Below are 11,249 nucleotides of genomic sequence, written 5' to 3'. Positions count from 1 at the left end.
TACATTTGCTAGACTTGTAAAGCCTTTTCCCCGTGCAGACTCTAATATGATGATAAAGAACGTCTTTGTGGCCAGAAAGAAGTGACCTGATTAGGCGCTTCTTATTCTTAGGACACAGATGGGGGTGAGGTAGGGTGAGGACATGGAGAACCCTGAATTACATGAAGAGGGTCTCTCAACACGGTGACTGCCATCCCAGGTGTGCATTGAGTGGGATCCTTAAGGGGAGGAGGAAAAGTACAGGATCCAAGCACGTTTGTTATTCACCATCGTTGACCTTCAGACATATTGCGGTCAAGTTGAGGTGGGATGACATTTGCGTTTGAGCCTTCCTGGGGCCAGACACCACATTCTTGAAGCTGTGATGGAGTGTACAGACCCAGCAACAGACAATGACCGCCATCTGTGTGATGCCGGACGTTCTGCCCCAAGCCTATGGTCCAGACACTCCGGATTACCCAGAGTTCCCACTGCTCTATAGGCTTTGGCAAGGGGCGCGCTGCGTCAGTCACAGGGAACAAGTGTAAACCGGCCCCACTACGGACAATGGGCATGAGTTTGAGAAACTCCGGGAGACAGTGAAGGACAGGGAAACCTGGCGTGCTGCAGTCGGTGGGGATGCAAAGAGTCAGACACCACTGAGCGATGACAATAGGGACAATGGGAAGTGGCGCTGCCAACTTCCGGGAGCAGAGGAAGAACTTCAGTTCAGTTCAGTCGCTCAGTCGTGTCCGACTGTTTGCAACCCCATGAATCACAGCAAGCCAGGCCTCCCTGTCCATCACCAACTCCCAGAGTTCACTCAGACTCATGTCCATCGAGTTGGTGATGCCATCCAGCCATCTCATCCTCTGTCATCCCCTTCTCCTCCTGCCCCCAATCCCTCCTAGCATCAGGGTCTTTTCCAATGAGTCAACTCTTCGCATGAGGTGGCCAAAGTATTGGAGCTTCAGCATCAGTCCTTCCAATGAACACCCAGGACTCATCTCCTTTAGGAGGAAGAACTTAACTCCTTTTAAAAGAGGCCAAAGGCTGATTTCTGGGAATCTTGTCTGTAGATCACCAGAATGTTGAGAAAGAAATCACTTCAGCCTCCATCAAGTGCAGCTACTTCTGTTTGGGACTAAAAATAACTGCTTGCCTGCACAGGTAGGGTAAGCCTCACAGAGCAGGAAGGGCACAGCCCTTAGCAGGTAGCTGTTGCTGTGCTTCATTACTCTGCGCCCTGCTACTAGGCAACAGGTCTTGCTCAGCCATTGCCCAGTGCCTCAGTGGGCCCCGCCCACAAGCAACCAACTGTCAATGAGCAACCTGGTAGTTGTCCTGCTCAGCTATTGGTCAGCACCTCAGTGGGCCCTGCCCACAGGTAACTGTCAATGAGGGACCACTGGGGAAATGATTCAGTCAAAGGTCCATGATGTGGTGGTCATTAAGTGGAGAGTGAGGTAAGAAGCAGATTCAGACCTTCTCCTGGAGGCCCTCCAGCTCACCCACCTTGGGCCAGTGGGTGAGCTGGAGAGCCCAGGGAACAGACTGAGCTCTACATCCTGAGAGCACCAGAGCCCTTACTAAGGCCCTCCACTAGCCGTGGCCCAGCCCTTGAAGCAGCGGTGAGCCTCTCCCCCATCCCTTTCTCTGTGGCCTAATAGCAGTGACTGTCTGTGTGAGTTGCCGTCTGTGAGACCTGGTCTTCCACTTTGGGCAGCCTGAGGAGACAGAGAGCCAGTTGGGTTGGATGCCTGTCTACCTCAGGGATGACAGCTGGGCAGGATATGGAAACCTGGTGCTGAAGGAGCTGCCAACTGAGATCTGCCTCCTCTTAGCTAGGACTGGGACATTGGAGGATGAAAGTTGTGCCTTGGGACTTTGCCAGGACAGATAATAACATCCATTTGGTAGAGACTTACAGGAACATCGTTACCTGACCATGACCGAACCTCAAGAACAAAGGATCTGACACTGAGAAGTCTGCAACAGCCAACCATGCCCGTCCCTCACTCCTTGCTTTTAAAGGAACTTGCTGAAAGCTTTTAGTAACTTTGGGGTTTTTAGGGCATGAGCCACCCATCTCTGTATGAATCTGTAATAAACCTTTCTCTGTTTCAGACTCTAATGTTTAGTATTGATGGGCCTCACTCTGTGTCAGGCACACGGACTTGCTATTTCGGTAATAATTTATGGCACCCCAGATAAGACCTCTGTGCCCATGGTAGATTGATCCTGACCAGGGACAGCCCCTTCCCAAGTTCCCAGAAATTGCTCCAGGGAGTTTTCATTTTGCTCCAGGGAACTGGGAGGGATTCTCCCTGCCAGGTGCCAGCCACTCAAGGGATGAGAAACAGCTCCAAATCTGCTGTTTGGAGCAGAGAAATGTCCAGAGCTATGGATCACATTTCGTGTCACCTGGGGTAAGTCACTCAAGGTTGCACAGGCTGGGAATTCTCTCAAGTCCAAAAAACCCAATTGCCACTTAAAAAAAATTTTTTTTATGAAGTCCAGTTTATTTTTTCTATTGTTGTTTTTGCTTTTGGTGTCTTATCTAAAATACCATGACCTAATCCAAGGTCATGAACATTTATTTATTTTCTTTTAAGAGCTTTAGAGTTAAGCTTTTACATTTAGGTCTTTGATCCATTTCAAGTTAATTTTTGTATCTGGTGTTAGGTTGGGGGTCCAATTTCATTCTTTCGCATTTGGATTTTTTACTTGTTTTTTACTAATTTGACTGTGCTGAATCTTCATTGCTCCATGGGCTTTTCCCACAGTGGCAGTGACTGGGGGCCACTCTAGCTTCGGTGCACGATTTCTAATTGTGATTGCCTCTCCCGCTGTGGAGCATAGCCTCTAGAGCATTCAGGCTTCAGTAGTTTCAGCACGCCAGTCCAGTAGTTGCAGTTCCAGGGCTTATACTACAGGCTGAATAGTTGTGGCACAGGGACTTTGTTGCCCTGCAGCATGTGGGATCTTCCTGTATCAGGAGTCCAACCTGTGTCTCCTGCATCGGCAGGCTCATTTTCCACCACTGAACCACCAGAGAAGTCCCCAACTGCCACTTTTGAAGAGCCTGGAGCAAAAGCAGAGGGTCAGGAGCAAAAGTAGGGTGCTGAGCCCCGCCTTGGGGAGCAAGCAAACAAGGGAATCTATTATTTGTTTTCGCTCCCCTCTGCTGCAGCACGGACCTCAAAAAAGCCTTACCTGAATTTCTTTTCTGGCCTCTGATCCGTTTCTGTTGATTAAGAAAGGAGGCCAAGAACCCTGGCTGGTAACAAAGCCATTTTATTGAGCTTCAGGGGAAGGTCGAGGCCTGGGAGGGCAATAAGATCTGATGTCCTCAGCGGGACCCAGATCTCCCCAGATTCAGTTACTGAAAAGCTGAAGCCCACAAGATAAAGGGTGTGGACAGAGAACAGGGTAGCAAGCAGCAGTGGTCCTCAGTGGCCCACTATGAGCTGGTGATCGTGTGTTCTGGCATGGGAACTCACTGTCTTCTCATGTGGGGCTAAATTTTAAAAATAACACCAATCTTAAAGATAAATTCATGTACTAAACAGATATTTACTAGTTGTTTGAAATGTGTCAGCTATTTCAAATCACCTGAGATGTTAGTGAAAAAAACTGAGAAAATACTTGTCTTCCTTAAACTTACATCCGGGTGGTGTGAGGCAATGGGAATAACATGAGAAAATTATAAAGTATATTCTAAATGGAGAAATACTATGGAAATATACCTATTCACATGCATATTTATGTCCATTACTTTGGGACCGTAACCAAGGAAGCTTAATTTAGTGTGGAGCCCTTTTGAGGGTAGTTTTCTGGTGAAACCTGAGATGGCGGTGGTAGGTGGAGGACTGGCGGAAGCGTCTCTGGCAGAGGAAACACTCATAGGGCTTCTCTCCCGTGTGGGTTCTCTCATGAGCCCGAAGGTTGGTTTTGTGGGTGAACGCCATTTCACATGTGCTGCACACAAAGGGCTTCTCTCCTGTGTGAATCCTCTGATGCACATGGAGGTCTGATGCCTGGAAGAAGCCTTTGCCACACTCGGCACAAATATATGTTCTCTCATTATTGTGTCTTTTCTGGTGAACTCTGAACCGAGAGGAATACCTGAAGGTCTTGGGACATCTCTCACATCTGTATACTTCTGGGGCTCTAAGGGATCTTTCCTGGTGTTCCCCACGTGCAGAAGACCCCTCAGAGCTCTGGACAGTAGAAACAGGCTCAGGGGTGACCTGGTCTCGTTCCACTTCCACAAGGACATCTTGAGAGGAGGGTCCTTTCAGGGATCCATCCTGAGGCCTGGAGGGGCCTGGACTTGCTCCTCTTCTGGAGTTTCGTGGATTCTCCAGAGAAACACCTCCTTCTTCCAGCCTCAGACGGTTGTCTTCTTGGACAATGATTAGGGCAGGTATTTGATTGCTTGGACGAGTAATACTGTCATTTACTTGATGAGTTTTCACAGAAATGTTACCATCATTTTCTTTATCTTCATTTCCTGTAGGAGGCAAAAAAGTGACTCAGTGAAGTTGCACCCAAGAAACAGCCCACATGGGCCACCCCTCTGGGACCTGGGCTCTGCCCACTCACTTTGTCCTGTTTCCAGGGACGTATCTTGCACAGTCCAGGATGGAGTTCCCATGTTCACCCCTCCTGTTGACAACTGATTGGTTAGATGAAAGATGATTTCTTTTAAGGACATATTTTCTGAAAAGAGGGCTTCCTGCCCCTGCATGTGGACATGGACCTATTAAAAAAAAAAAAAAAGGCATGATTATTTATCTACTATGTGATAAAACCAGTTTTGGAAAACCCACCTCAGTCAGGCTTTCCCAATATCTTTGTACTGTGGGCTCCCATACCTCTTTGTCCTGCTCTTATTTCTGCTTGTATCAAATTTCATGGTAATTTCTTTTTTATTGTGTCTTCCATGATGAAAAACGATAAATACTGCGAGTCCCTTGGACTTCAAGGAGAAAGGAGATCAAACTAGTCAATCCTAAAGGAAATCCACCCTGAATATTCACTGGAAAGATTAAAGCTGAAGCTGAAACTCCAGTACCTTGGCCACTTGATGTGAAGAGCTAACTCATTAGGAAAGACCTTGATGCTGGAGAAGATTGAGGGCAAAAGGAAAAGGGGGTGACAGAGGATGAGATGGTTGGATGGCATCACCGACTCAGTGGACACAGATTTGAGCAAACTCCAGGGAATAGTGGAGGGAGGGAAGCCTGGCGTGCTGCAGCCCATGGGGTCACAAAGAGTCGGACACAACTCAGTGAACAATAACAAGGCTTTCTGAAGGAAGAACCAGCTCTTGTCAAGGCATTTCTTAACCTAAGGTTTCTGCCCAATTGACATTTTCTCAGTGGGGTCCTCTTAGCACTTCACCTATGAAAATCAATTACACTAATTAATATGTTGGTTCTTATATGCCTCACTGAATAAACACATAAAATGTTGATTCTTGCTTACTTGGAATAGTAAATATTTCTCTGGGTAAGGAAGAGTGATCTGACTAATAACTTGGTCTACAGTAACCCTTCTTTCTCTTCTTCCAGGCATCAACAACTGAATGTATTATTTATTCCTTACTCCTTTCTGCCCCTCATCCCAGAGGTCAGAACACTCTACATACCAAGTCAGGTAGCTTTATGCAGTCATCATGCAGGTCTTCTGTGAATTTCTCCAGGTCTCCACCACTTGCTTTCCATTTCTCTTTCAAAGTAGACTTTTCACTGAAGTGCTTATTGATCATAAATTGTTCCAGGGCAAGTTGAAAAATAATTTCATTCTTGCTGTGTTTTTCTGGCTGCAGCCATAAATGAAATGACTTATAGAGTCTTTGCAGTTCCTGCCTTGCACGTGAGTTATTGCCATTTTGCAATAAGCCGGGCTGAGTGTTCTGCAACTTAGAGATATCCTCTGCTGTTTGCAGAGTGGGCCCTCGACTGGGGATAAAGTCTGTATTTGCTGACTTTGGGTCCTCCTTGGATGGTTCATGCTGAAATGATGCTCTGAAACCTAAATCCATTCTTGGCAATGTTTCTTATAGATTCAGCTGCCAGGATTTAGTTCTTGACATCTTTTGTTTCTGGAGATCTGCTTTAAAACAATATCAGGACATTTATAAATAATATTTTATAAGTTTTCTTATTTCTTATTTTCTTATCTCACTATTTAGGTAACAATCAAATGTTGCATAAATGCTGCATATGTTGATACTGTTGGATGCTTAAAGATCATACAATAGAAACAGGAGATTTGTATCTAATTATATATATCACCAGTATAATTAAAAAAGAAAGAGAGAGCATACATTTCAGGCTCAGATAACTTCATAGGTAAATTTTGAGACACTTAAGAAAGTAATAACTCTAATAATACACAAATTCTCACAGAGCATAGGGAAAGAGGAGACATTCCTATTTTAATTAATGACCCTTCCTGATCACGAAACTTTACAAATGCATTAAAGTAAGGGTGGCTGCTGTCTAGTAACTCATATGAGTATAGATGTAAAAATCCTCAACTAAATGTCTGCAAATGAAACCAAGTCGTGCATAAAGAAAGTATATTACATGTGGATGAATGCTATGTTCTGCATGCATTTTGGGTTAAATTTCAAAAAGCCACATAATTTGCCACATTAATAGAACTAAAAGAACATACTACCACATAAGCAGATACATCGAATATGTTTAATAAAAGTCAGTACTCAATCCTAAGAAAGACACTTGCTAAGCTAGGAATAGAAGGAAACTTTCATTGTGATAAAATAATTACAAAATAACTACAACAAAAATTACTCTTAAAAGTACAACAAAAATTGTTCTTAAAAGTTTTATTCTTGGGATTGAGAGATGGAAGTCCATTGTCAACTCTATACAACATATGGCTGGTACCCAGCCAGTTAAATAAGATCAGAAAATGTATCAAGGACTTCCCTGGTGGTCCAGTGGCTAGGACTCTGTGCTTTCACTGCAGGGACATGGACTCCATCCCTGGTCAGAGAGCTAAGATTGCATATGCCGCATGGCATGGCTGAAAACAGTTTAAAAATTTAAAAATGTAAAAAAGAAAATGTATCAAGTATTATTTATAGACAGCAGGATTTTGTTTGGGAAAAAACCCTAAATATCTACAAATATTAGACTAGATGAATTTAACAAGGTGCCTTTTACAAGGTCAATATTCCAAAAGCAATTTTTATAAGAGAAACAAAATTAAAGTAATAACTTTATCATAATTTCCAACATTAAATACCTATGAACAAATCTAATGTAAGATATGCAAGTTATCTGTAGATAACTACAAGATAATAAATGTATGAAGAGAAAAGCCATGTTTATGAATTGATTGAAAGGCTCAATATTATTGGAAATGGAAGTTCTCTCTGGATGGATTGTATAGTCAATGCATTTTCAAGGAAAATCCAGAAGATGTGTGTGTGAGAGAGAGAGAGAGAAAATTGACAGAGCAATTCTAAATGACATGTGGCAAAAGGCCAAATAATAGACAGGGTATTTCTGAAGAATAAGTTTGGAGGGAGACTTCCCTGGTGGTCCTGTGGCCAAGACTCTGAGCTCCCAATGTAGGGGGCCTGGGTTCAATCCCTGGTCAGGAAACTTAGATCCCACATGCTGCAAATAAGACCCAGTGCAGCCAAACAAATAATAAATAAATAAAAATAAATATTAAAAAATAAGCTTGGAGGATTTACACAATCAGATAGTAAAATGCTATTGAAATTATAATAATTAAGATGGTGTCATAGCTCCACAAAAATAGAAAATAGAGCAACATAACAGAATAGTGTCCCAATACAGAGTGACATATATTCAGTCACTTGATTTATGGAAGACATAAGACCGGCTCAATATAATTAAAGTGTTAGTTGCTCAGTCCTATCTGACTCTTTGCAACTCCATGGACTGTAACCAGTCAGGCTCCTCTGTCCATGGAATTCTCCAGGCAAGAACACTAGAGTGGGTAGCCATTTCCTTGTCCAGAGGATCTTCCCAGAGGATTGAAACTGGTCTCCTGAATTGTATGCAGATTCTTAACCATCTGAGCCACCAGTTAAAAAAGGCAATGATCTGTATAAAGTATGTTCTTTTAATTACTGTAGGAAGGTAAAATATTAGAAAAAAATAGAGAAAAGTGAACCAAATAGAAGCAATAGGATGGAATCCATACACTTTATTTCTCTGTGCTGAAAACTACATCATGCACAGACATCTGTCTGGCTACCCCAGCTACATCACTGCGACACAGTTCAATGATACAGCACTTAGGGAAATTTCCCTCATCACATTTCCTGTTTTGTTTTTCCCTCTGAAGTTACTCTTCCTGGTGAACAGCATTTGTCTCTGCTTCACTGTGTTTATCAAAGTTACAACTTTATTATGGTCTATCTGTGTTTCTAATCCCTGCCCTTTCCCACTTGTGTGTGGAAGCAAGTACAGATGGCACTATAGTTAATAATACAGAATTACATATTTGAAAGTTGCTAAGAAAGTAAATATTTGTAATTTTTAATTTTTTGAGAGTAAATCTTAAATGTTCTCATCATAAGAAAAATTTTCACAACTATATATGGTAATGATATTAATGACTTAATTTAGTGATTTTAATTAGCCATGAAAATAAGCTTTTTATTTAAAAAGTCATGAAATTAAAAGATGCTTGCCCCTTGGAAGAAAAGCTATGACCAACCTAGACAGCATATTAAAAAGCAGAGACATTACTTTGCCAACAAAGGTCCATCTAGTCAAGGCTATGGTTTTTCCAGTAGCCACATATGGATTTGAGAGTTGAACCATAAAGAAAGCTGAGCACCAAATAATTGATGCTTTTGAACTGTGGTGTTGGAGAAGACTCTTGGAGAGTCCCTTGGACTGCAAGGAGATTCAACCAATCAATCCTAAAGGAAATCAGTTCTGAATATTCATTGGAAGGACTGATGCTGAAGCTGAAGCTTCAATACTTTGGCCACTTAATGTGAACTGACTTATTGAAAAGACCCTGATGCTGGAAAAAGTTGAAGGCAGGAGGATAAGGGGACGACAGAAGATGAGATGGTTGGATGGCATCACTGACTTGATGGACATGAGTTTGAGCAAACTCTTGGAACTGGTGATGGATCGGGAAGTCTGGCATCCTATAGTCTATGGGTTGCAGAGTAGGACACAGCTGAGCAACTGAACTGAACTGAACTGATTTTAGTGATTATTTCACAATATTATAAATATCAAATCATTATATTTTACATCTGAAAGTTTGTTTGTTTGATGTTTTGCTTGTATTTTTTTTGCACTGCTGGACCCTTGGAAGTAAAATCGTGGGGTCCTAACCCCTGAACTTCCAGGGAATTCCCCATTTGAAACTAATATAATGTCATATGTCAATTATACCTCACTAAAAAATGATTAAGTCCATCTTGTATATAATTTGCCTATTTTTGTGTCCTTTTCAATTTTCTATATGGTCAGTAATTCAAGGATTCATATATATATATATATATATATATATTTTCAATTTTATACCATAAAACAAAAGGGCTTGGTGGGAGTATGATAGCTAAGTCGCTTCAGTCATGTCCAACTCTGTGTGACCCTATGGACGGCAGCCCACCAGGCTCCCCCATCCCTGGGATTCTCCAGGCAAGAACACTGGAGTGGGTTGCCATTTCCTTCTCCAATGCATGAAAGTGAAAAGTGAAAGTGAAGTCGCTCAGTCATGTCCGACCCTCAGCGACCCCATGGACTGCAGCCTACCAGGCTCCTCTGTTCATGGGATTTTCCAGGTGAGAATACTGGAATGGGTTGCCATTTCCTCCTCCAGGGCATCTTCCCCACCCAGGGATCAAATCTCTTACATCTCTGCACTGGCAGGCAGATTCTTTGCCACTAATGCCACCTGGGAAACCCTGGTTTCTGTTAGTTGATGATATTTCACATTTGGTGTCAACCTCATCAAGCAGTCTGATCAGATCAACTGCCTTGATCTCATCAATAAAAAAGCAAAGATAAATCCAGAAGGACCCCATAGGAGAAAATTTAATACATTCTCTCCTTTTCTTAATGCATTTATTACATACTGGCAGATGGCCCTATATAATGCTAATCCTCTAAGGACACCCCGTTTTACCGTTCTTTTCCCTCAGGGAAAAATATCAAATCCTTCCTAGCAGCACAGGGCCTCGCTGGAGCATGCATGCCCCTGACCCACATCTTAGGTGCTCTGGGTGGTTCTCCATATCCAAGTACACTGGCCTTTTATTATTTTTATGTAGATCCCATGGTCTCTCCATCTGGGCCTCCCCACAAGTTCTTCCAGGACAACCCCAGGCACATACGGACCATCTGGTCACACTTGCAGACATGCACTCAATCCCACAGGGGCACTGTGGGGCATTGAGGTTAAGACCTTGGAATTTGGGACTTCTCTGGTGGTCCAGTTAAGAATCTGCCTTGCAATGAAGGGGACACAGGATCAATCCCTGCTCCAGGAAGTAAGATCCTGCATGCCCCAAAGTGTGCCAGAGTGGGGAAGGGAAGAAAAAGAAAGAAAGAAGTGGCTTCAATCAGGCTAGGTCTTTAAACAGAGTTCATAACATTAAACCCTCTGGGGCCAGAGAAGTTGTCAAAAAAAAAAAAAAAAAATCCTCTAAGCTTGGAAAAGTGGGCTTCCCATGTGGCTCAGTGGTAAAGAATCTGCTGGCCAATGCAGGAACTACAGGCAATGCAGGTTCCACCCCAGGGTGAGGAAGATCCCCTGGAGGAGGAAATGGCCACCCACTCCAGTATTCTTGCCTGGAGAATTCCATAGTCAGGAGAGCCTGGCTGCAGTCCATGGGGTCACAAAGAGCTGTACACGACTAAGCGCCTGTACCTGAAAGCTTGGAAAAGCCGGTACCTATGAATTTTCCCCACATACGAACGCACTGAGCTTTGGCTCGAGTACAAAGTTTAAAGTTTTCCCTTTTTCCAGGAAACTCACCTCCTCCAGAACACTGAACCTCAAACTGGGTGATCCTGGGCTGACAGCTGAGGACTCTTTGCCGTGTGACTTGCTCTCTGAACTGGGTTCATCTGGTCTGCCCTCCCAAAGCTCCTCCCTTTTATAGAGCCTGGGACAGTAATGCATTCAAAGATATGATTGGATAAAACGTGCCTGTTGATGCAATCTTTGGAATTTTCATCCAGCTCCAGCTTTCTACAGTTAAACCAACTAATATTTCTGCAGTG

The 11,249-nt window shown here is 43.2% G+C and overlaps 1 protein-coding gene across 2 annotated transcripts; it reads right to left on the bottom strand.

Moving 5' to 3' along the window:
• Nucleotides 1-3,260: 3,260 nt before the first annotated feature.
• Nucleotides 3,261-11,104, bottom strand: LOC102412151 (zinc finger and SCAN domain-containing protein 4-like). Of its 2 annotated transcripts, none has more exons than XM_044931779.2 (4): nt 11,002-11,104; nt 5,636-6,102; nt 4,588-4,744; nt 3,261-4,495 (listed from the first exon to the last, which is right to left on the bottom strand). In XM_044931779.2, exons 2-4 carry the CDS (start codon nt 6,029-6,031, stop codon nt 3,786-3,788), a joined length of 1,263 nt encoding a protein of 420 aa, XP_044787714.2. In that variant the 5' UTR covers nt 6,032-6,102; nt 11,002-11,104; the 3' UTR covers nt 3,261-3,785. The 2 variants fall into 2 exon arrangements, with proteins under 2 accessions (XP_044787714.2, XP_006078474.2); XM_006078412.4 differs by having other exon boundaries at nt 5,636-6,099; nt 11,002-11,103.
• Between the last annotated feature and the right edge of the window lie 145 nt (nt 11,105-11,249).

The sequence above is a fragment of the Bubalus bubalis genome, chromosome 18 (genome assembly GCF_019923935.1).
Source record: "Bubalus bubalis isolate 160015118507 breed Murrah chromosome 18, NDDB_SH_1, whole genome shotgun sequence".
In the NCBI taxonomy this organism is placed as follows: Eukaryota; Metazoa; Chordata; class Mammalia; order Artiodactyla; family Bovidae; genus Bubalus; species Bubalus bubalis.
This window is presented reverse-complemented; position numbering and strand designations above follow the sequence as displayed.

Excerpts from the sequence above, each read along its gene's own strand:
- LOC102412151 (XM_044931779.2), bottom strand. The coding sequence starts at position 6,031 with ATGGATTTAGGTTTCAGAGCATCATTTCAGCATGAACCATCCAAGGAG. Across the intron at positions 4,745-5,635 it reads GCATAAAGCTACCTGACTTG|GTCCATGTCCACATGCAGGG; the intron begins GTATGTAGAGTG and ends TTTTTTTAATAG. Across the intron at positions 4,496-4,587 it reads GTCCCTGGAAACAGGACAAA|GAAATGAAGATAAAGAAAAT; the intron begins GTGAGTGGGCAG and ends TGCCTCCTACAG.